This window comes from Parus major, chromosome 1, assembly GCF_001522545.3.
Source record: "Parus major isolate Abel chromosome 1, Parus_major1.1, whole genome shotgun sequence".
NCBI classification, from domain to species: Eukaryota; Metazoa; Chordata; class Aves; order Passeriformes; family Paridae; genus Parus; species Parus major.
This window is the reverse complement of record NC_031768.1, coordinates 17,357,925-17,384,067: the sequence shown is the minus strand read 5'-3', so window position 1 is coordinate 17,384,067 and position 26,143 is coordinate 17,357,925. Positions and strand designations below refer to the sequence as shown.

The window sequence follows — 26,143 nt, the reverse complement described above, 5'->3', positions numbered from 1 at the left end:
GAACTTGGAAAGTTACCTGAGACAACAGTTCATGATCCATATTTTACTAAAATGAGACATTTGGTGTAGGATATGGGTAGTCAGAAAAATCATGGAACGGAGTGAGAGTCTGGGCTCTGTATCACCTCCACTGCAGTGCTTGGCTAAGGGAATTATCTCACCCTGTGGTAAGCATGAGGCTTTTTGTCCTTCTCTTGTATCAAAGAAACAAGCCTTACATAGCACAGAAGAGGCACAGATTCCCATCAGAGTTTGCCTTATAATACTCATGATGCTCATGCTTGCAGATTCCTACAACTATATATAATTCCCTGGGAGTTGTTACAGAAAATAAAAAGTTGTTGATGGTTGACGTACCCACCTCTGAATCATAACTTTAGGAATCCAACCCTGTTTTTATGTTTGCTGCATGCTCAGATGATTACCTTGATACCTTTTATGATCTCAGCATGCTGTATACAGCCTCAAGCTCTGTAGCTGGGTAACTGGTCTGCACCTTTGGCTGCTGCAGGGAAAACTAGAGCCACGTGGAGGGAACCCAGAACTACTTAATACTGCAAATATATGTTATTGCCACTGGAGATGTAGCAACAGCTCTTATAGGCACATGTATTTTGAGAGGTCTGCAATTACAGCAAAGTTATATTCAGAAAGCAACTTCAATTTAGTCAAGATCAATCTCAGTTCCACTCATATATAACAATTGAAAAACTGTTAAATAGCTATAACTTTTATTTTAAAGCACTCTGTAGAGAGCAGTCAACAAGAAATGTTTGTAATAGCAGTGTTGAATAAATTAGTTTGTGTTTATATTGCCTGCTGAAAAAACAATAAGAGTTCAAATCATAACCTACACAATGTCACCCCCTAGATACTTGTGACTCATCTGCTCCCAGCCCTTGACTAATTTCTGCATGGATTGGATTTTGGAGGGGGTTCTGCACTTGGAAAGCATCGCAGCACTGTGTGATGGTACCAAGAATCCTGTTCCAGGCACTCACATTCTGTATGACACCTGCCTTTTGCATTGCACACCGCACTGCATGGGCTTGATATTCCAGGGACAGGGATCATGTCTTCTCTGGCCCCCTGAGGACACCTGGGACATCAGGAAAATGCTAAATAAACTCACAGAAGGTTTTATATTCTCTCTGAGACAACCCCATTTGTGCTACCTGATTCCCACAAACTCATTTCAGGCTGCCAGCCAGCTCAGAATATTAGCATCTGCCTAAAAGCTTATTTTAGCAAAGTGATAGAAAGTGGCTTTATTTAAGGTTTGTGGATTTTTTTTTCTGCCTTAATTGCCTCCTTCTCTTTTTAATATTTTCAGTGCATCTCAGCCATATGAGATTGATTCAGAAGGTGATATAATTCAACCATAATATTGATCCACAGCATTGAATCTAGACTATATTGGTCAGGAAGGTAAAAGCATTGTAAATATATATATATATTTTTATTTTTTTTTTAATGGCTGCTCCAGAAAACACTCTCAGTTGAGCTTTGCTCTGAATTGTAGTGCCGGTGTATTTAGCCAGAAATAGTTACAAAGCAGATTACTACATATATTTTAAATATGAGAAGATTTTAGAATGTGTTGCATAATTTGACAAGAGGGACACATGGAATTCTAGGGAGGAGATCTGTGCAAATTCACAAATTACATTTCTTCCCCTATTTTTGCAATTCCTCTTCAAAGAGCAATTAATTACCTAGGAAGAATTTCCTCAAGTTTTTCAAAATATTTTTCTGTCTCTCTTTGTCTTCCCAGTGCCAGAACTGTTAGTTATGTAGACAATTAGTTCCTTGTGGTTTCAACTATCGACCTAGTTTTAATTGTAAGTGTTACCATGGCTGAGGGCCGAGTGTCTGCTGGAAAGCACTTCTGTGCTGTAGGGCACTGGGAAAGAGAGAAGGCTGGAGCTGCTGGATTGCTCTGTCTGTGCAGCTGTTCTGGGAATGGTTACCAGCCCTCCATTCCACAACAAGTAGCTGTTGGGGGGGCTGGTACATCCCAAAGCCTCACCTGATTATGCAAGCCAAGAGGAGTATCTGTGAAAACAGTACATCTATTTGCAAGGCTGCATCCCACGCCAGCTGACTTACTAGGAGCTCCCAAAATCAGCTCTCCCTAGTGGCAACTCCATCCTGCACCCCCACACACCACTTGGTGTTAGATCAGGAGTTGACTGCCATGTCCATCACATAAATCATCAGAAGTAATCCATAGCACTTCTATAATCCAGCTTTTCTGTGAGAAACTTCTGTATTTTGTAGTCTCCTCTGTACTCTTGTTTTTGCCTGATGGGAAAGAAAAGCAGATTAAGGAAATATATAGGTAGCTCTGCTGGTCCCTCTGCAACAGACTTCTCATGGCAAAATGTTCATTATCCTGCTAAAATATATTCCTTTTAACTTTGATACAGTCTTTGCTTTTTTGCATGGCTACTATAGACTACTTTGCCATCTTACAGTGAAGTCAGGTGTAGGTTTTCTAAAACAATTTTGGGGCACAGACTTTATCAGCTAAATGATATTGAGGATCCATTTATACTCATTATGTGTAAAACATCCATGTCCCAGCACAGTCTAGCCTAGCAGAGTGGTAGAAAATTTGATGTTCTACATCTCTGTGTGCATTCTGTGCTTTAATTTGATGACTTCAATTTTGTTTTACAGTCTAGCGTTGGGATCTAAGAGGATTTGGACTTTAGTAGCAGCATTGTCTTTCCATGTGACAGATTGGCAGAGGTGGGATCATGGGGATGTTTATCATGATTGACATGTCTGCTTGCTTATTAAACTCCCACCTCACACAAACATATCTGTTACCTCAGGTTCTATCAGAACAACACTGGTATTGACAGGGTGGCAATTTTCCCTTGGAAGTGAATGTCAATAATCACAGGGACATTTTCACTGAAAATTATTTCATTCTTGCATTGGTAACACGGTACACTACCCCATTATAAGTGCCCTGACTTTCTAAAAGCATAAAATGTCTTCATTTTCTACATTTAAACCAAACCAAAACATTGAAGAATAGTCAATGAAAATGCTAACTGAAACAGGGAACATCTAAAACATTTTGGTGTTTGGCAGCTAATATGTACTGTGGGCTGTGACCTTATAGAGCCACAATCACTAAACTTTATTATGCTGCAGAATGTTACTGGGACATAGACACTTCCCAAAATGTGGCTGTATGTTATGTGAATCCAGTGAATTTGATAAATTTGTCTTCCCATAAGCATGATTACAATAATAGCAGTGGTTTCAGAAACTAAAAAATTGCGGTCTTTTGTGGGAAAAGCAGCCGTTCTCATTATGGCTGAACCCAATGTCCTTGGATTATCATTAACTCTCTCTTTTTCACCCTTTCTTTCTTTTTCCTTTTTGTCCTTACTCCTGCCTCTCCTTCCAGCCTCACTCCAGCCCCTTCCTTTTGGGACCTTTTAAATAAATTAGCTCAGAGTATTCTCATCTTTGGGGTTGTTTCCAAATATTCTCCTAACTGCATCACCTATTCCCTTTCTCATTCCCTCCCAATCTACAAATTCAGTCTGAGGATCTAGCCCCAGGTTTCCAATACCCTTACTTTCTTGTATTTAGATATTTTAGAGAAATTGCTTTGCATAACAAAAACCAAACTCTACTAAATAAATAATAAAGCCTAATGTGGGTACTTTGTTATGCAACTAACATAGCTACTGTGAAAATCCCATTGATTATACTGCTTAAGAAATGAATAATTTACATTTTAATGACACAAAATTAGTTGCTTTTCACTTCATAAGGCATTTAAAGCAAAGCAGGGATATGAACATTGTATCTGAGCATGTACTGCCTCACTTCTTCCTCTAATGCCCCACACGTCCCCAGATGAGGCAGGAGAGCACTGGAGGTAAATACAAACACAAGAGGGGAGCTGCTTAGGCTGAAGGAAAATGCTGCCAGGAGAGCAAATGGCTCTCAACTGGTCATAAGTAAGCTCACAGAGGAAGTTACAAAGTTTACAGCCCTCTACACCTTGAATTCCTGCAACAATATTCCAGCAGAAATGGGGGCACACACACACACACACACTTCATACCATGAAATGAACTTTGATCATTTTTGAAAGGGTTGGGAGGATGTGACTCTGGGTGGCAGCTGATGACCAGGTTTGATGGCATGAAATGTCACTTCTACAGCTGTAGAATTATTAGTATTAATATTATATAATATATATAATATAATAATATTAGAAAATAGTATTCCTGCATCTCAATTAAAAAGGAAGACTTTGTTCTATTTAAAAAAAAGTGAGAAATGCTGCTGGAGAACAAATTTGTACACATGAAGTTGATCTTGGCTGTCAGGATCAGAAATACTGGCAGGTGGCTACTTGTGGATATCTGTGCCAAGGGGATGGTTGCACAGCCAATACAGTGTGTGCCACCCTCCTTATGGCCACTGGCAATGCCTGTCCTCGACTCCTGGTGATCAATCACTTCATTTAACCATTGAACTCACACTGGAGCAGTTAAAGGTTAGGTGTGAAATGATGTAGGTGAAGGAACCCTTCCTAAATGGTATAAAAAAGCATGTTTTCCTAGAACATGGTCCCAGGGATAAAGGTCTTTTGCCAATTGGATTGAAATATATGGCTTAGAACAGAGATGTCATCATGCCAGGAGGAAAGCAACACCATACCAAACACACACTGCAGGAAAAATAAGATAGAAAATGACAGAAAAAAAAAAGAAAAGGTGAAATATTGTTCCTCACATAAAGGAAACAGGTGCTTACAGAATTTAACTGTTACATACAATCACACTTGAATTTCATTTCATAAATTTGTTTGAGCAATAATTGGAAAATCATTTGCTGGCAGCTCATGTGCTGGCATTGTGTATCTGCAGACAGTGATTGCATTACAATGAGAAGTGGGATGCCTGAAATGAGAAATCCACCACCCTGCTCCGTGCCAGCTCCTGTGTTGTTAAGCAGTACATGAAGCAAAGCAAAGCACTGGAGGGAGTGAGAACATGCTCAGAAACAGCAGTAGGTGAAACTCCAGCCTCTAACTCACATTTTGCCATAGCAGAGAGAATTCCACGTTCTCCTCTAAGCCTGACTTCAGCCCATTCCCACCTGGCAGAAATGAAGCTACAGAACATGACAAATATTAGAGAGGAATTCCCTTAAAAATAAGGAAAAAAAACCAGTCAGTTTGACTGTTCCATTTAACAGGACAAAGCATGTAGACTGTGAAAATTACCAGAATTGACATTCAAAATGATGAGTCAGGTCCCTGAAAAAAATAATAAGATGGACTACAAAATAAAAAGACATTTAAAAGGAGAATGCCACTGGGAATTTTTATTTTTTTCTTGCCTTCTGATAAGTGATCAGTGTGTGTGCCCTTCTTTTAGGCACCCAAGGGAGGGGGTTGGGAGGAATATAAAGAGATTTTAGATTCTCCTCCCTGTTTCAGTGTCACTAGCCTGAATGGCATTTGCTCCTGTGTCATGCAATGCTGTCATGGTTGCTGTGCAACTTCATCTTCCCTGCCAGTTTAATAGGGAACTTTGTCTGCTTGTGCTTAGGCAATATTTTAATGTTATTTCAGCAGCTAGAAGGATCAGGAGTTTAATCTTTCTAAGTAAAAATGTACTACTAAAATATCTTTAATTTTATTGTCAGCTTGGAGCTTTAAGAAAAAATTCAGAAACCTTATAATTTACAATAGAATCTTTAGATTCAACAATGCTGGAAAAAAAAATCCTTCTTGTCTCACTAAATCCAACACTGAGGGGTTTGCACAGGTATTAGTCTTTTAATAAAAATGGCACATAGCCAATGCTGCCAATGATCATGCATGTGCTATTTATGTTCTGGTACTTGCAGCATAAAATCTTAGATTGTGAAATCTCTTGTCCCAGCAGCTGAGGTGCAGATGGGGGTAGTGTGAAAGAATGGAGGGATTAGAATAGAAACAAAATGTTATTTTTAACATGATGCCTACTCATGGTGAGGCATTTGTTGCTTTTCATGCTAGTGAGGAGATAATCATGGGGTTTTTTTTCAGACGGAAGAGATTTGTGCCCTTATCTACAGGACTTTTTAAATTCCCAACAGTATTTCTGTATGTAACAGGGCTGATCCTAGTTATTTATCATTAGAAAAAACTCTGTGAGGAGGCTGTTCTGTAGCCCACTCACAACCAACCTTTCTTGCAGAATAACTAATGAAGAGTACTCCCCTGTCATGATATATCATGTATTATGGTCCCCAGAGCCCTTCTCTTGTGGAACCAGTGTCCTCCTCTGGGATGAGATGTCACTGAGATCGAGGGAAATTTTGGGTGTCTTGCAAGACATCAGGCTAAGGAGTGATAGCTGCTTGTAAAGGAGTGGGTTAGAATTCAGTTCAGTGGTTGCTGCAAACAAGGCAATATGTCTAATCTCAGTTAAAATTACGTATTCAGTTAAATTTATTTTAAACGCACATTCCTGGATTATGTAATGTGTAAACACAATTCCCTAAGTGTTCAACACAATACTAGCAGTTCATTACTTCAGATCTGTGTTGCAGTCCATTCACAAGCAGCCTGTCTGTGTGGTACTCTGAAGTGTTTTTGTGCATTGTGAGATTACCAGAGAAGTGGTGTGATGGTGGGGAGCCCTAGCATTCAAGTGAAAGAATGAGATTAGAAATCATCTTGAGAATAATCTATTTGCAAACATTTTATTTCTATTGAATGATTTTATATTTTTAAAATTCTAGATCCTTACCCTCTACTGATGGTGCTGTTTTGGGGGTCGGCTGTCAAAGGCAGACTGGCCTCAAGAGTCAATACCCTGAAACAGGTGGGAGTGGCATTTAACAGGAATTGGTAAACAGGAGAAGGAGGGGGAGAGGCTGTGAGGACAGACCAGAAGGCAAAGGAAAATGTCTGGGCTCTGTGTCATGTAGGTGTTGCTGGGAGAGACGTAGGGTAGATGGGCAGGCATAGCAGGATGTGAGGAAAATGTCTCCAGGCTGAAGAAAGAACAGGATAAAGGCAGGAGTGGTGGAAGCATGACCAGGCAACACATTATCTCGGCCAGCACCGAGCCCAGAACTTGGCTGTGCTGCACATAAACACCTCTGAGCCCCCTTGGCTGCACGTGTGTGGCACCCCTCCGCTGCCTGTTCAGGACGGATGCATGCTGCATGCAGCAGCTGTGTTCAGGGCAGCAGCAGTGCCTGTGCTGAGTTCTGCTGCTGGCCCATCTGGGGCCGTGGCTGCTCACACCAGGACAAAACACTGACGTTGCTAAACAAGTTCAGGTGTGAAAGGTAACCAGCATGAGGGTTTCTGATTAAGCAGTCAGGCTATTTATTTTTTCCCATGAGATATCTTATTCTGATTTCTGTGATGGAGGCCACAGCCCGGAAAACCTTGCCTTCCTGCCTGCAGAATTTGGGGAATGCAGACCTCTGAATGATGCTATAAGTGGGCCCCTGGGGTGACCAGAAATTAAACATTTTGAGTGTGGCTGGCAAGAGAGAAAAGCCCACAAGCCAAGTCTTAGTAATATCTCAGCACTTTATAGTAAGGCCAGGGAATGAAAGAGGGGAGTTTGAATGAAATCCTGAGTGGAGAAGTCCCTGCTGCACTTTGAAGGCATTTAGGTGCCAGCAGGTGCTGCTCAGAAGGACCTGCCTGGTGTAGAAGGGAATCCTCAGGAAGAGGGTCCAAAACATAATACAGAGAATGCTGCCCTGGAGTCCTTGGATTACAGCCCTGTCTGTGCTACAGTGCTGCTCGGTGACATTATTTATCTATTTATTATTTTTGTCACAGTGGCAGTTAATTGTTCATTCTTTGTTTTCTGGCTCTGGTTCTGTATCTTGTTCTGTTCATGCTCTTATTTGCATTATTCCAGGGTTTGATTATTCCTTGGCTGTGGGTTGGGTGAGGGAGCAGGGAAGGAAAGAAGAGAGCAGCTTTGCCTCTTCTTTGAGGCAGCTTGCTGTCCCTGGCACTTTGCCTGGTGTGCTGAGGCACTGGAGACGTGACTCTCTCCTGCTCCCTCGTGAGCCCTCTCTGCTCAGCTGGAAAACACAACGTGCTCAGCCCCAGAGCTTTCTGTGAGCCAGCTGTGCCACCTGGGCCTGGCTGGCCTGGCGTGGAGGGTGCTCACACTATGGAAAGCAAAATAAGTCCCTGGTCAGCTTCTTCTCACTTCAGTTTTACAGATGGTTCATAAAGCACTTCCCATCAGTGTTTTATGGTTCTCCACTACCAATCTGTTGTTTATACATCTCAAATGCCTTGGTGGCGGGATGCCTGGAAAATAAAATAATTGTTCTGTAGCAGTTTGTTCTGTTTTATTAACGATTAAAGTATTCAGCAGTGTAATTCCCCATTAAATTTGATCTTTGCTCCCAACCTCCAGGGGTCCTTCTTAAATTTGCCAAGTGTGAGACATTCTTTTTGCTGAAATATTTTCTGTCAATGATACTTATTATCAGCAGTGTGGGTAGCTGATTCTACCTTACATTTTCTATTTATGACCCTATCTCCTATTAACATAGATATATAGATAATGATATGGCATCAGGGTTTGGAAACATTTGCAAACTCATAGTTTTACTGAAAAGGAGTCAACTGGTATAAATTGACCCACCACCATGGACTTCAGTGGATCTATTTCAAATTCCAGCTGCTGAACATTTAGTATGTAGTAATCTTGCTGAAAATCAGTGGATCTGTGGATGATGCAAAGCTCTAACCTCTTGCATTACTGCTGGTTAATGGGATTAAAGGCAAAGATGTTAATTCTGCATCACTACTGTGCTGAGGTGAACAACAGGTAAAGGTAGAACTATAACTAACTATAAACATGATGTCTTGAGCTAGTCTCATCAACACAGTGAATAGAAATTATTTTTCATTTTTCAGGGTGATGAGAGAATAATTAAGTCTTTTTGAAAGACATCAATGGTTAGGAAGAGAAAGTAGGACATTAGGCTTTGTGTGGACCTATAAAAGAAGCCTACATAATTTTCTCATTTCACCTCCAGGGGGAAAAACATGATCTATCTACCTTATACTGATGGAGATAGATTATTTTTCCTCCTGAAACTTGAAAGCTGTCACTGGGTGTATTTGCTTTCTCATAAATTTGTTATTAAAATAACAAGGGACCTTCCTGACCATGTTTCTAGTCAAACCCCCAGATGACTTGAATTTTTGGGGTGTAGAAAGGGATGAAGGAGAAAGGAAACAAAATCAGTGTTCAGTCCACACCTGACAGTCAGTAAAATCCAAGGGGAGAATAGCCCATGCCTACTACAATGAATGCAAATAAATGACATATTAACAAAGGCTGCATTTGCATAAAGTCATGTTTGGAAAGAACTTAAAACATCTAAGCCATATTTAGAAGATGACTGACAGGAAGGGAGTTTGATACAGTAATGTTTCAGGAAAGAGACAGAGGCACTGTTTTGTTAATGCTGGGGATTAGCAACTTAATTAGCTCAGTCTTTAATGCAGGAAATTACCTAGCGAAAATGAGACTAGTTAATATTTGCAAGGACTTAAAATATTTAAATCAGGAAAGGACAGATTTTCAATGACACATGCCTACTAGATACACTTTTCTTCTCTAGATGGCAATTTTATTTTTTTAAATATTTCTGCTATTTTGTCCCAAAGGTTAAATGTGGGTTTACTTCCTATGGTGATGTTGAGAAGAGTACTGGGGACTTTTCTTCATCTCACTGGCACATAAATGTGATCTCTAATTTCCTGGTACTATCACCTGGTTTGCTGAAGACTGTGTAAAGATGAAAATGGTGTGGCTTTTTCTAGGTAGCTCATATGTAGGCAACAGCAATGATCTTGATTGTGATCTTAGATCTGGGTGAGAATTTTTGGATCTCAGTTACCTAAGTGTCATATTTTTGTCACAGTGATGTGGCTAGATGTCCCAGCCAAGTGGTCCCCAAAACTTCACATGGTGTAGAAATAGACTAAAAGACCTTGAATCAGCTGAATGTGGTAAGAACCACAAAATCATTGTGGGAGACAAAATTTATTCAAGTATTTCTCTGCAGAGATCACATACATTTGTGGGACAACATAGTTTCAAGGTTATACTTCTAAAAAGCTGACCTGTGGGTTCACTGACATAACTAAAAGATTATTGTTATTATTCTGTGTTTCAGTGTCCCTTCAAATCAGTCTTGTTACTGCCCTTCATAATAAATGGGCAACAGAAGGTTGTTTTTTTTGCGTTCTTTGTTCAGAGTGTTGGGGTTTTTTTTGTGCTGAATGTAATCAGAAATAAAAATGTACTTTTAAAATATTATTTAAAACAAAATCCTAATATTTATACTGTTTATCAAAGCTAGTTGTTTGTAATTAGACCATCCCAATATCTTGGTTAGTTAAAAATGGTTTCTTCTCACACAAAATAAAAAAAAAAAATAAAACTGAAGAGACAGTCTTGAAATAGATTTCTATCAAATGTTAAAAGATTACATCAACTAAAAAAAAAGGAAGAAAGAAAGAAACATTAAAAGTATTCCCATTTAAGTAAAGTTATGCTTTATCTGGGACAATAACAACTGAAAAATTAAAAGATAAATATATTTTGTATGATTATGTTCCTTTAGGCTTACTTTCTTCTATCTGTACTTGTTTAATGCAATGTGATTCTTTTACTGTATAATGGTTTTTTCCATCTCTTAGTGGCTATGCAGTAAGAATGAAGGTTTGGAAATGGGACTCATTGTTCCAACAGAACAAAAGCACTCTTTTAAATAACCTCCATGTTTGTTGTTTCCTTTTTTTTTTGCTTTTCCAAAATAAAACTTAAAAACATGTGTTCCATGACCAGACATTTCAGCTTTTGGATTATTTGGTTCAGTATTGTACATAAAACATTCACTGGTGCATTAGTGGAGAGCATGTCTTACTAACCTGGTGTTGTCTTCTCTTTCTCTGCTCTGCTCAGCCAGGGAGTGACCAGTTTGCTCACACTTTTTGTCTCCACAGTTCTCACCTGCTTAAAAGCTCAAAGGGGAGATGAGCCCAGCCTTTGAGATGTTAAGATTTGGTCTTGATCCTTTGAACTCTAAGTATGGGCCTCTAGATGCAACTTGTAGATGTCTAACATATTTTTTTTTCCCCCTCTAATTTTAGGCTTACTTTAACCTTGTCCTGTCCCATGGACTTGAAGAATTTTCCTATGGATGTACAGACATGTACAATGCAACTGGAGAGCTGTGAGTACCCAATTGCTCTGTTGGTCAAATAACAGGTTTTTACCCTAACATTTAGTGATTAGATTGTATTTACATTATCACATTTTTGTGGCGAGGCTCACTATTTGTGTTTTGTAAGAGAATTATGTTTATCACCATAAAGTGAGGATTGTTCGTTTCTGTGCTGCTTATCTTTCTCCCTCCTGGGTCACATCACCTTACCCATCAGAGCTGCATCACTTCCAGGGGTAAATACAGCAGCCCTGTGTGGGAGAAATTACTAAATCTCAGGAAAGTGAGGACAATTATGACATAGCCAGGGATTCACTGTGTCTGAGTTAGGCACAGTTTTGGAAAAGGGAAGCAGAGCACCCGATGAAGCAGAGGTCCTGTCAGTGGTACCTAAGCTGGTGTGCTAAACACAGGCCAGGACTGGGGAACCAGCACACACCCTCCTCACCACAGCACTGCCTCAACCTGCCCAGGCAAGCCCAACAGCGGCTCAGACTGGGGCAGGTGCCAGTGATCATTCCCAATATTCGGTAGGTACCAGCCCACCCTCTTTTGTTTTTTTATTTAGGGGGAAAGGATTTAGCTGTATGGCTGTGAACTGTGGGCTGCCACCTGTCTTTGTGCCTGAAGAATCTTAGACTGGTTTGGGGCAGCTAAATTAGTTTTTGGTGGGAAACCTGGGCACTACTATAACAGTGTTTACATCTTTCTTTTAATAGAGTAATGGTGTAGTTATAGCAACCGACAACTAGTGCTGTCGTTAACCAAACAGTTTGAAAATGTAACTGAGATAACATGTATTGCAATAAAAGACATGCTTCTCAGACATAAGAACCTTTGCTCTTTTCTGGTCAGTTGCCATCTAATAAACTCTGTTTCCTTTATTGCAGTTGGCTACACCATGAATGACCTGATATTTGAGTGGCTAAGTGATGGGCCTGTGCAAGTTGCAGAGGGTTTAACCTTGCCACAGTTTATTTTGAAAGAAGATAAAGAACTTGGTTATTGCACAAAACATTACAACACTGGTGAGAATTATTCTATTTTTTTTTCTATCAATTGTTCCAATAGTATCTATTGCCAATTCGTAATGGAAAAATATGGGTAAAAAAAAATAAATTAAGATTTGATTCAGTCACACTTATTTTTAAATTTGAATAGAAAGAAAATTTCTCTGTTATTTTTTGGAAAGATTTATTTTCAAAATTTCCTTTAATTTCATTAGTGTTCTAATGTCCTTAAAATTGAAGTGCTTAAAATATTAAAAAATGGATTAAAAATCTAATTGTTCTGATATCCATAACATTAAACGTTTTAACAAACTAACTCTTTTATTAAATATTGAGTCATCACTTTTAAAGTACTGATTTTTCTGAACCTAGTTTATTGCTCCAGCATATCAAATTGCTAATGAGGAAAATATTATTTTTTCACCAGCTTTTATGTATTATCTAATTTATGAAATGTAGCATGTGAAAAGACAATGTTTTCATTGCTGATCTGAATAGTGTACAGACATGTTGGGAAATCAACTTTTTGTTTAATACTCTGAAGTTTTTTTCCTCCATTTGCTGTTTAGGAGTTTGTAGTGTGGTGTTTTCTAGCTTTAGTTTTACAGAGAAGAGAAAACTCTGTTAAAATTTTGATTTGGCTGCTTGGAGTTTATTTAATGGGGACAGCATTTAGAGAACAGTTTTCTGGGTGCTTTCTGGGATTAAATATAATCCTTCTCATCTAAAATAGCTTTTTCATCATTTCAGCATAACATCCGATCTGGTTGCATCAAATACATTTGTTTCACTCTATGAAATAATACAATGTGAGAGGTTCTGCCTCTGTAAAAAATAACGTCACATTTGCTTCTCATGAAAATTGTTTGGTTTAATTTTTATAAATGCTCTCATTTTGGAGCCCAAAATACCAAGCAAGAAAAACTTTTGTGATTGGCATCCCCACTACTTTCTTCTCTGTAGTTTGCTCCTTCAGGTTTGGTATGAAATTAAAATGTGGATAAAACTCATTATTCAGCCTTCTCCTAAGCTCACTGCCCAGGATGTGCCACAAAAGTCTGGAGAGCCTCTGACAGAAGGTGCCACTCATGCCACTGTGCCACAGGTGGCCACCACACCCCTTCCCAGTCCCCTTCTGTATGGGCAGACTGGTCAGGAACAGCTTCTGCCCAGGTCTCAGCATCTGCCTTTCAAGTCACAGCTCACTCATTTTAGAACTTCTCAGCTGTCAGAGAATAGGATTCTGTCTCCACTCCTTTCTTTGTCAAACAGCCTCTGCACTCCCCTGTGTTCTAGCTCTTGGACCCACCACTCAGCATTGTAGACCACCAGAAAAGTATAGGGACATCACAAAAAGGAGCAAACGATCTAATTTCCCCTGAGAGGGTGAACAAGGAAAAATGCATCTTTGTTCATTTTCCAACCAACACAAAAGGGGTCCTTTGAAACCACTAGCATGACACTTCAGGGAAGAGAGGCTTTCCTCTAGTCTGCCTGGAGCGAGAGCCCTCACAGTACCTAATCCAGAGTTATTCTGAGAGCAGCACAGAGTGATTGCAGTAGCAGCTGATGAGCTGTTGCAGCTCAGGACCCTGCATCTCCTGCTGCACAGCTGTAGTTCCACTGTCAGGCAATCTGAAACCTCTGTCCTCCAGGACTGTTGTGCAGCAGCTCTCAGTTGTCTGGAGAATCACTCACCTCCCACAAGAGGATGGTTTAGGTTTCCTGGAATCAGACTTCTAGCAAAATTCAAAGTAGACTTTGAGTTGATTCTACTGTGAGACATAATCAACAGACAGAGGCAAATGACATTGGCAGAATGAGAAGGAGTATTATTTACCCTAGGACTGTAAGAGTAGTAGTTTACAAGTTGTCTGTTCAAACATGATTTCTTATTCTCATGCCTGTAAAAAAACAAAATGCTGTCCCCTTTTAATACTTAGCAGTATATTTTACTAATGTAAAAGCTGGTTGAATTTTGAGAAAAGAAACATTATGTTATATTTTCTGGAGGTGAAACAATTGTGCTAATCATTCATTTTCTCAGTTAATATCAAGAACTGGATGCAGTATACTTCAGTGGTCCCATGATCTCCCCAAGCTAGTATGCAAAAAGTGACTGACCAGTGTGTGTGTATCAGGGTCTGCTTACAGTATTAGGTTAGGGAACAGGCCACACATCTAACTTATGTTCAGAAAACAAGATAAAAATGTGCAAAAAGCATTTATGAAAGTAATTTCATGTTCTAGGAAAGTTTACATGCATTGAAGTCAAGTTTCATTTGGAGCGTCAGATGGGATACTATTTAATCCAGATGTACATTCCTAGCCTGCTGATTGTCATTTTATCCTGGGTTTCTTTCTGGATCAACATGGATGCTGCTCCAGCCAGAGTTGCACTGGGTATCACTACAGTTTTGACAATGACCACCCAAAGCTCAGGATCGAGAGCTTCCCTCCCAAAAGTAAGGAAATAATTTTGTACCATGGATTTGTTCTTAATAAGAAATGTTTGTTCTACTGTTTTAAATTTCAGAAAGGTCTTTGTAAATATGCATCAGATAAGGATACATGAGAAAGTGGTAACAGTGTGATGTTAAACTTGTGATACCCTTGGATTAATCCTTTGGATTAAGGAATGTTTCTGCTGTTTTAGTGCATGGCTGAATGCTGCAACAGTATTAATTTTTAATGAGTTTCTACTAGTTTTGACACTTATTTTTGAGTGTTTAGAAACCAGATTTTCTGAGATATTTAGATATCTTACTGGATTTCTTTCAGACTGGAGACTTTAAAAACACTGGACTATTAAGAGTCATACATCTCAATGTTTCTAGATACTAGCACTTAGTCCAATGAATAGATAAATATATCCCCCAAAACTGTATATATAAAATACACATATGTAACATATATGCAACTAAAATATTTCTTTTGAGAACCTTTCTAGCGTGGAACTGCTGATCCCTTTGTTTCACAGCAGAATTTGTCCATATTCCATTCATTCAAGTGTCATCTGAAGACCTTCATCCTAACTATGCACAAAAATATCCTCTCATTCAAATTTTGTGACCTTTTTAATCCTGGCCAGATGCTGTAGCTGAATTTAGGGATTACAGACTGGATTCTCTGTTTAGTCAGGCTGACAGCTTTTTTCAGCATAGGCACAGCCCAAATGCTTCTGATAGCAGCATTCCCAGCAGAATTTAATGTGCAAGTTCAGGCTTTATACAATTTTCTGAAAGGGAGCTCAGAAGTAGGTAAGTTTTCAATAGTCTAAGGAGTTATGAGATGCACTCCCTGAAGAGTCCTTCTCCAGCAGTCCAGCATCAACGGGACTGGGATCGTAGTATCAATGAAAAGCACAAATTTTGAGTGTTTGTGTAGATCACAATCCATTCCAAGAAAGCAGGCTGTATATTGTGGTGCTTCACCCTCAGTATCACATTTTGTCTCATTCCAAACATGAAAGTTGTTCAAGTGGAGGGCAACTCCAAAAATATGGGCAACTCCAAAAAATGCACAGATTGTGTTACTCTTCTGTTAGTAATGAGAAAGTATCACTTACAAATCTGGTGAGTACAGCATTTAGTTCAGCTTCCCTTATTCACTTGGAGATATGCATAATTTTCCATGCAAACTGAAAGCCTCTCATAAATTAACTGAGAATTTAAAATTGAAAATTTATTAAACATTTGTTCAGATGTTTCAGTACATATTACCAGTGAACATTCTAAAAAGAATGTCTGAAAAGATAATTTTGGCAAAAGCACACAGGCTCTTTAAATAGCAAGTTTGGAGTTGCTGAAGATTGTGTCTAGATGGCACAACATCAATCCATGTGAAATATTCCAAGTTTCTTATAAATTATCTGTCTTGAGAAGTATAGATAATACAGTCATTGTAGTAGAGATTCCCACCCACATTTCCTACTGGGCAAACAAATGGTGACAAAAGGTTCTGCAGTGTTAGTGTGCCCCAAATGCTCATGCTTTAGGAGATGTGTCCATCATAGGCCTTTGATCCAGCTGAAATGTTTTCCTTTTGCATTCTGTTGTGTTTGAGTAGAAAAGTATTTGCTGAGTGGAAGAAATGGGAAGATGCAAAATATGCTGACTGTGATATGTTGATTATCAGAGAGGTTCTTCTCCTCTCAGAATTAAGTACATTTCTCTCATTAGCTGTCAGAGAATGTGCTGCTCTGCCCATACTCCATCTTCTCCTGTTGTGCTGTGTTCCTTTGCCAGAAAACAGGCACTAAGAAAAGCATCTCACCAGAAAGCCCAGTACACTTATTTCAGTCAGGCTGCACCTGGCTGTTGCATTTTCTCTGTGTAATTCAGCTGAGCTCTGTTTCATATCTTTGATCTCTATATGTGAGTTAATCCTTGTGGGGGCTTTTAAAGGTGTGTCAGTGAACTTAAAAATGTGGTTCTGAGTAAATGCCATCATTCCAGCCAGCTGTCTCCCAGCCCACATGACTCAGGTGGCTGGAGAAACATGGGCACCATTCAGGTCCTCAGTCACCAGTACCTGATTCCTCATACATTGGAACAAGTTTTTCTTGCTACTGCTGCTGCAGGCACTTAGCGATTTTAAAACACCATCTGTAACTTAATATCAAAATTGTATTTATTAATAAAATCTGTCCAGCTGAAATGCACTTAGAAATAAAAATATGAAGAGAATTGAATCAAATCAGTGCCAGAGCTGAAGTCTCAAAATCCATGTTTAAAAATAATGGTTTTCTAAGCTCTGTCTACGTATTGCCAAGACACAGGAAGTTAGGCTGCCAATGACACATCCATTTAAAAGTTGCTCCAAGCATGAATGTCTAACAGAATAAGATATTTCAGGAGGGTTATTTTTGCAAGAATACTGAAAAAAACAGATGCAACTTTGCTTTGTGAAAGCTGCCTAGGATTGAATACAAGAGCTATAATTTCCCTATCCTTCTTTGTGTCCTGTTCTTATTAATATAGATTTATGCAATTTAACTTTAATTTACCCAGTTTCATGCCAAGAGTTTCTTTCTATTCGTCTCTATTTTAATAGAGCTTTACCACAGAAAACAAGAAAGTATCAAAACTTGCCAACTTTAAAGGAAATAATTCCTTTACCTAGAGAAAGGCAAAGAATCGTGATAAAATTTCCTAGGTTTTTTTGTCTGTTTCCAAGTTACAATCTAAATGACTAAAGTGTTACTGTTTAAAAGTAATTACCTACATATTGTTCTCAACCCTGGTGTAAGATAACACAACAATGTTCTGTTTGCTTAAAATTGCTCTTTTCCATATTAATAACTGACATTCATTTCCTTACACAGATTTAATAACAGTAGGTCACGGCCACACAGACATTAGGCACTCAGATGATGAAAATTAAACATAAAATTGAGATTGCTGGAAAGAAAAGAAAATGAAAAGAAATGAAAGAATGAAATTCATTCAATCTGAAGCCTGTATTTGCTGCATATAAGAGAAGTATCTAGAAAGCACTCTTCTAAATGAAATATATTTCTTTGGTAAATTTTGTAGTATTTCTGTGGAATTACTATATTTGTAGTATTTTGTAATTCTGTCTAAGAATATAGGGTGAAATTCCAATACCAGCATCATAGTAATAAAGAAATCAGTATGTTTGTTTCTCCTTATTCTTCTGCAAAGTCAATTTCTTTCTTACCAAAAGCAAGAGTAGACTATGAGACTGATTACATCACAGCAAAACTACTGTTCTAGGAAAGGTGACCTGCAGTGCCTGTTTCAGAAAGCAGAAAAGTTCTCTTCCTCCAAAATTTTAGCATAACCTGAGCAATAATGCACTGTGAGCCCATGAAATAATGATTTTCTGTGTTGGGAGTATCTGCTGAGAAATATTCATCATAGAGCCAATCTCTTTTAAAGTGATGAAATTATCTTGTGTATGTTACAGAAGACTTGTGAGGGGTCCTGTAACCAGAAGAGCCCTAGTTGGCTGTGTTGGGGGGTGGTAAAGAAATCATCCAGAAAACTGGGATGGAATGCCCTACTTCCAGTTTGACTGATCCCTCACTGGGATGCCCAGGAATGGTGATCCAAAATAGCAAGATTCCTATGATCAGCTCCTCTTCCCACATGTTCATGTGTATAAATCTTACCCACATCTGACACTCTTATGTCTGAATTCCCTGGTCACATCATCACTTTCCACTCAGAAGCTCCATCTGGGTAATGTTTGTGCACCCAGCTGCAGCAGTGGCTCTTGCTGATCATCCAGCTGAGCAGAAATCCTGGCTGCCAGCTGGGTGATCACTGCGACCACACAGCCACACTGAAATCCCCACGAAGCCCTGAGCTTTCTGTGGGAGTCCTGTGCAGGAGGAAGGGACATCCCTTGCAGCTGGGATGTGCTGGGCTTTACCTGTGTGCAGAGGAACTCCAGGGCACACCAGTTATGAACCTGATGTCATCTACTGTGCACCCATGCAGGGCCAATGCTTGTCCTCTGGCAGTATCAGACCCACAGACCCAGAGGACACTATGCACCCATCAAAACAGGGACTGAGGATTGTCTGGGCACCACAAGGGACACCTAGACATCTGTCTTTACTCACAGTCCCAGATGTGTATAAGCTGGGGGGAATTCAAGGTCTGGTAGTGCAGAATTGTTAAGAAGTGTTACAAAACAGTTCTTTTCTTCAGAGCTTTGAAGCACCATTTCCTTGCTATTCTTTTTACTTGTAAATGGCTCTCCTGTTGAATCAACAGAATAAAAAGTTTGAAAGGATTTTAAAAGAGGCATTTGAAAGAATAATGAGTTCTCTGCTGTGCTAGTTGTGTATTTTTCAGACTGCTTTCTTCTTAAAACAGTTACATAAACCAAACCTTAGCAACAACAGTCCAAGAAAATGAGTTACTTTTAATGCCATAAAGCAAAACATTTCAGGATATTTTAAGTCGAGTGATAGCAACTGTATTTTACACAGTTGCATAGCATTCATATTGTGTTCTTTAATGCACAGAACTAAATGAATGCATTTTCTGTCCCCAGGGAACAATCTGTGCAGGAAAAAAGTCTCATTCAAAGCTCACCAAAACTTCTGGGAGTCCTTTCATTCACTTCATTTTGCTTTAAATCCCTACATATGTTACCAAATGCAATAAAAGAGTAGGTACAGAGACTTGCAAAACCAAAGCCAAAGAAGTCTTTCCCCTTTGGCAGTAAATGACTGTTTTTATTTGTCATCCGCTATCCCCTGCATGTTTGGAGACTTTTACGGATTCTTTGGCTTCTGAGAGACCAGTCTCCTTTTTTTTTTGAATGCCAGAAGCTATCAAGTAAAGAAGATACCAGAATATGGCACTTTTTTTTTTTTTTAATTAAGGTTAAAATGATACCATAATTAAAAAATTTTTAAAAAGCCATAAAAAGCCTTATTAGGCTTTTTATTATGTCCTTATTTCTATTGAGGAACAATAGAAATAAGGACAAAGAAAGAGATGCTATTATCAGTGCTGATTTTGTTCTGTGTACATTTGTTTTCATAGAAAGAAGAGCACCAAAGGGGATCACTTACTGTGCCTTTAGCAAAGCACAGAGATGATACATTGTGGTGCAGCTTTGTGGTAAAAAAGCAATAATGAAGTATTTTGGAATGGAAGCAATTTTTTGACAAATTACTTTTAGTCTAGTCTCAGGATCTGAAGAGGAGATATGGAAGTAATTTGGCAATCATGAGATTTGTTATTTGGCACTTGGGTGTCTGAGCATTTTATACACTGCTTAAATGATTAAGACAACCCTATTGTTATAAGCTGTTTAAAAATTCCTGTTGGAGACCTAATGGTCCTAACCCTTGATGCTTTAATGTGTCTGGTCTTCATGACATATTTATGTATGCTGATAATATTACTGTAAACAAACTTCCACTTTTAAAAACAATTGTTCAGGACCCTTGCGTATTTTATTGGTTATCAGTTTTCTAAAAGAGTGGAAGAGGGTATCCTGTCCAAATTCTTGGGAAGTCGGGCTGCACTGTCAGGTAGCCATGAGGAGCAACTCTTCAGTCATGGAAATGTTTTAGGGCTCGCTCATTTTTTTAATTTCCAGCATTCTTTTATAACTTTCTTTTCTATTCACACTGTAGTTTTAACATACAACATGTATTCCTTCTTTTACTAGTATTAAAAAATCTTGAAGCCTACTTTAACTCCTTTTTTGGGGGAGAGTGGGAGTTGACAAAGCTAGTTGCAATTCATTTTTGTATTGAGACAATATTTTCAATATCTATTGGTGTATTCCATACAGTATTTGAATCTGGATATAGAAATCTGTTCTACTCTGTATGATGAAGGAAGTCCTATAGACTGAACCTAATTTTCAACAAAAAAGTTCTTAAAGTAAAAAAATCTTTTAGGTAAGTGAACATTTTTTTGCACACTGTGAAAAACAGTGTATTTATTGAAACAAATCGGAACAAACTGATTGGGACTAAATATAAACTTTGGTGTGTAAATAAACAGTCCTACAAATTGCTATAAAAATTATTCATAACAAGTAGTTTTTAAGCACCTAGTCATAACTTATAGTTCAGGAAAGGTGATCTCTGGTTCTGCTCTAAAAATTTTCATATTCCATTTCTTTATTCCTACTTCTTCTCCCTCTATTTATGTTTTCTCAGTAGTGGTTTTGAGGCAGGATATTAATGTGTGTGTGTGTTTGAGGGCAGGAGATTGTTTGAATGGCACTGGGAGATGTGGTACATGTATCAGCTGATATGAGGAGTACCAGGGAGAACTCCCCAGCCACTTCAAATATTAATAGCCCTGTGGCCATGTTAGTGCCAGCTTGAAAATACACCCTTGGCCACAAGTAAAAGAATCTGTGGTGCCCAGAAACTTCTCTTCTACTTCCAGCTACAGCAGCTGGTCTTGTTAAAGACACTTTCTTTTCTTGCAAATTTTGCACCTTTGAGATATAGGTAGATACTTACAGAGCTCCCCTGTGCAGTTACAACTTCACTGGGAGCAGAAAACTCAATTAACATTATGTTGGATGAGCTTTGGCACAGTTATAGATGCATGCATCCATAATAGGAAGAATTCTTTTTCCTCCCTTTCACAACTGTTTCTAGTTCCACAAAACTGAAGTCGTCAGTATTCTGCATAGGTAAGAAGACAAAACCCAGCAGAATGCATGCTACTTGTGAGAAATCAGGAGGAAGAATAATATAAACATTAAATAAAGCAAATCTGATGCTAGAAATTGTCACATTATTCTGTTTAGTTTGGCTGCAGATACAGGATAGCCTGGACAATCTTTGGGTCTTACAATGGTTATGTGTGGGTTCTAGTGTTTCTCTCTGTCCTTCATTCTGTGCAAAGCTGACTGATGAGATACGACTGCTGTGTTGTCTGATTAATACCAATACATTAGGATCTGTAGCAGATTCTACTCTATGAAACTGAAAAATGAATGACTGAGTAAATCAGTCACCTTTTCCACTGTACTCATATAAACTTCAAAGTTTACTTTTCTCTATAGTGAAGACAGTGGTATTTACTGTACAACAAAAGCAGTAGTTGCTGTCATGTGTGACAGCTAAAAATATGCAACAAGATGTGTCTGAATACCTCTGGGATGTAGTTTGAGTACTCCTGGCACTTCCTCAGCAAGTTTTATAATGCATTCATCTGGGAGGGCTGGCATTCAGCAGAGCCTATTTCAAGCATCAAAGAAGGGTTGAAGTTATTGTGCACACCAGTCTGCTGATTGTTTCATAACCCTGGCACGACACTGGAGCCTTCAGCTTCATTGTCACACCCTTCAGGACTTTCTGGTGGCTTTTAGTGTCTCTCTGAGGAGTGCCTTGTGCTGCTCTTTCACAGCCATAAGCACTGCAAACCCGCTCAGAAGCAATGACGTACTCTGTTGTGGCTCGTTCCTTTCAAGTAATTGCAAGAGTTGACTCTATTAGATCATCTAGAACTATTACTTATGAATATATTCTGTTAATATTTAATTTGAAATAATGTTGATGGGACCCCCTGGAGTCTGCAAAAACCATTTTCATTTGCAGTTTACCTCAAGGCTGCTGCCTTCCAGTCTGAATATCAGTGCTCACTGCACATGGCTGCTGAAGCAGCTGGGCCATTGACATCTTACTCCCAAAAGTTGTCTTTGAGTGACAATGGAGCCATTTGGATTCTGTTACTTGAATGACAGGTCTTTCTTTTCCCTTTGGGGAACATTTTCATGGGAAAAAATAATTTGTTGTTGATATTGATACCTAAAGGTATTAACTCCTTCTCATCTCCCTCTTCCCTGCAAGGAAAACAGAGGGAGACAATTTACTTTTTCATGAATGCATCAAACCATGTTCTGCAGGAGCAGTAACTAAATGACTCAATGTGTCTTGTTTTTACATAAAAGATCTGTGTTATGACTAAACTACAACTTTAATTCACCAATAGTGTGGCACAATAGTCTTTGCTGAAGTAAGATCAACTTTGGAAATTAAGCAATTCTAAACTAGGTATTGGCAAGAAAATGATATAATTTTGGTTTTTAAGGCATGGACCTGTGTTCTAGAATGTGTCATTATTCACAAACCCTTGTATTAAAGTTTTAAACTGTGATGAAATGGTGCCTTTTTCTTCTTATTTCCTCTTCCTGGAAGCTTAGAGTTAATTGAGACGTCTCAAATAGAAGAGAGCATGAGAATAAAAAGCTTTGATCCTCAGTAGCTTCTCTCTGTGTTAGGCTGCCCTGCCTGTGAGAAAGAGACAGTGTGCTGTCTTCCTTCATTCTACCAAAGGTTAAGGCTCTGGAGAATAGAGCCAGAGCTTTCAGTACATCTATAGAGGGGAATAATGACTAAGTCACAGCAGAAAATATAAGTTAAAAAAAGGGAGAGCACATAACAAATGTTGCTCAGTTCAATGATTCATAGAAAATATAGTACAATTATGTTACAAATAGTTATTGATAATGACACTGTTATGAGAAGAATACATCAATATTTGTCACTTATTGGAGAAACCCTTTCTGTTATAAAGTTGTCTACTGAGAAACTAAAAATTGCCATGAATTACTTCATTGATGTAAATGATTGCATTTTCTGTCTCTTTTCTGCAGAAGGGCATTTTCCTTTGTGCATATAATGGTAATTGAAACACTTTATTGATTGATTTCTACTAAAATTTTGTTAACAGTTCTACTTTTTAAATTTATCTGTGGTCAGGAGGCATTGATGTCCATCCTTTTTTAAGAGGTGATCAACTTGAAAACATCACCTAATTACTGAGGGAACGGTATAGATTGGTAACAGTCAGCAATCCAGAGAGTACCACCCTCCTGGACCACTCTGTGCTTGAGTGTGCTCTGCTCATTAAAAAATGACTTAAAAACACTTTGATTTTCCATTGAACTGATATAGAATATATGAAAAATTAAGAAAGTGAAGCAGCCCAAATGTCAGGATAATAATAGAAGCTCTGTAGAGTTAGACACTCTGTTCTCTTTCTAATTCAAACAATAAAGATACTTGCTTTCTTTTTGAGGGAAGCTGTAATTGTCTGACAGTATCTGTTTTATGAGTTTGTTGGCTGCATTTTGCTATCTCCTGAACTTTCTAGCACAAACAGAATCTGCTCAGAATGAAAACAAAATCCTGTCACTGGGAATGATGTGACTTAAAGTATTCAGATGCTCAGACTTTACTGCTGCCCTTATTTTTACCAGGCCTCCCAAAGTCAAAGATGACAGAGCTATGCTACGAAAATAGCACAGGTCAACTCATTTATGCATATATCTATGCTTGGATATGAAAAAAACACCCCACCCCAGCACTGTTTTTATGTATCTCAAAAAGGATAAAATACCACTCTAAGAAGCAATGTGGTATTTTTTTATTTTTTTTAAGTATCTTGTTTTTTTAGTCTACCCCATCTAGTGAGGGGGAAGAAAAATACATAATTATTTTCTTAATTGGTTACTTATTCCCTCTGAAGTTGGTTAATTTATCATGTTTTAGTAATGGTGTAGTGTTGATTTTAACTAGGTATGGTTAGGGATTTTTGGTAAATAAGAAATGAGAGGTTTTTTTCCCCTAACAATTTTCCAGTGCCCTGTTAGAATCAGGATAAACACTGCATTCCTCACACTAGAAGTGTTATGTGAGAACCACACAGCTGGAACAGACTGGAACAGTCTTCATTGACTGGAACAGGAGGCAGATGTTTCATGAGTTAAAAATGTCTGTAGTGCACATCTTTCCAGGAAAGACATGTAGCCTGGCAAATGATTTCAGGGTGAATTGTTTAAAGGTAAAATTCTCTTGGTGATTGCAGTTATAAGAGTTGATTAGCTTCTTACATTAATGAGGTTTCAGTGAAAGCTTTTCCCAGATTGAAAGACATATCTAATTAAAGGCTGTGCTTTGCCTGAATATGGGAACTGCACTTCGTGGGCACTTCATGCCAGTTTCATTCATAATTTCCGTGATTAGACTGACTTCCTCCAGATGTACTCTCCTCTTAGTTAAAGCAAGGTGTTTTCAACAGCAGCTGTTGACCACAGTAGAGTTCAAAATCATCTTACCCAGCTCTTCTGTCTGCCATCTGTGGAAGAGACTTCTAAAACACATCCTTGGCACTGATAGCTGTTCTCATTGTGATTTTTTTTTTTTCAATTTATACTCTTTTGAGATGCTCTTCTAAAGAAAAAGCAAGTGAAAATCACCCTGAAGAGAGAATGAAAGTAAATTTTCAGATATGCTATCTTCAGCTAAAAACAAATTTTGAATTTTACAGCTAAAATCAAATAAATAATTCTTCCTATCTTCTCTTTGTGTAGTACACATTGTATCAGATCTGTGCTCCAGCAGTGACAAACACTATATGTGGGGTCAGGCATTTTCTCTGAGGAGCTGCTTTTGATAAAATGCACGTCCCTTTGTTGAAACTATGAAAAGGATACTTCAGCATAACGTTTTCATTTGCTGGAAAAGTTTCCCAAATAATTTCTGTTGACTTCTAGCCAACACTGTCTGATTTCTCCAAAACATCTTTTTTGTTGTTAATATTGAAATGCCTTATACTTGGAAATCAAAAGTTAACCAGTCTAAAAATATCTGAAAGGTATGACATAAAAATGGAAATTATAGAAATTATTCCATTGAAATAATTTTAAAACCCTAAATTTGTGGTTTTATAATTTTTTTCTACATTTTCATTTTTTATTCCAATTTAGAAGACATTTCTGAAATGTCAAAAATCTTGAGGAAAGGGAAAAATTGCATCCTACTCAGATCTAACATTTACTGAGATACTGGTAGGTACTTTTCAAACATGAATAATACTAAGAGTTCAAAGAAAAATGACTCTAATTAAAACCTTACTACATAAGAGTAAGCTCAGGCACACAAACACTGAGAAGAGGAGAAAAAAATCAAACTTCCTCACACTGAGCTCCAGCCACGCTCGTTGTAGATAACATATGAAGCTTCAGGTCACTGGGGCGTAGTTTGGCCTGTTTGAGTTCTGATGTGGCTTAGTGACTTGTAGAAATAATTTTCCAACTCCAGAAGGGACAATGTGACTTTCCAGGATAACACTATATTTTTGCATCCAATTTCTGCTACAGTTGTGTTCTGTAGATACTCTGTATTCGGCTTAAGCTTGTCTTGAAAGTGTGCGGTCTTCTTTTGAAAATGGAATTTGGAATTTTATTTCAATAACTACCCAGGCACAATCTTAAAGGGAAGTGTTTTTTAAGGCATGAATCTCTGGCTTCGCATTCCAGCCAGTGTTCCTTGCTATGCAGTTCTTGTTTGGTCTACAAATGCTGTCCAGAGCCCGTGTCTTCTCATTCAAGAAATCCTGTGATGAAAC

General features: G+C 38.4%; 1 protein-coding gene across 6 annotated transcripts in view; it reads left to right on the top strand.

The window, feature by feature from the left end:
• Positions 1-26,143, top strand: part of GLRA2 (glycine receptor alpha 2) — a 123,449-nt gene that overhangs the window by 33,727 nt on the left and 63,579 nt on the right. For 5 of the 6 annotated variants that reach the window (XM_015645219.1, XM_015645210.2, XM_015645236.2 and 2 more), the window contains exons 5-7: positions 11,189-11,271; positions 12,153-12,290; positions 14,523-14,737. In XM_015645219.1, the coding sequence (XP_015500705.1) occupies positions 11,189-11,271; positions 12,153-12,290; positions 14,523-14,737 (436 nt within the window). The remainder of the gene's footprint in view (positions 1-11,188; positions 11,272-12,152; positions 12,291-14,522; positions 14,738-26,143) is intronic. The other variant, XM_015645245.2, reaches the window with a different exon arrangement.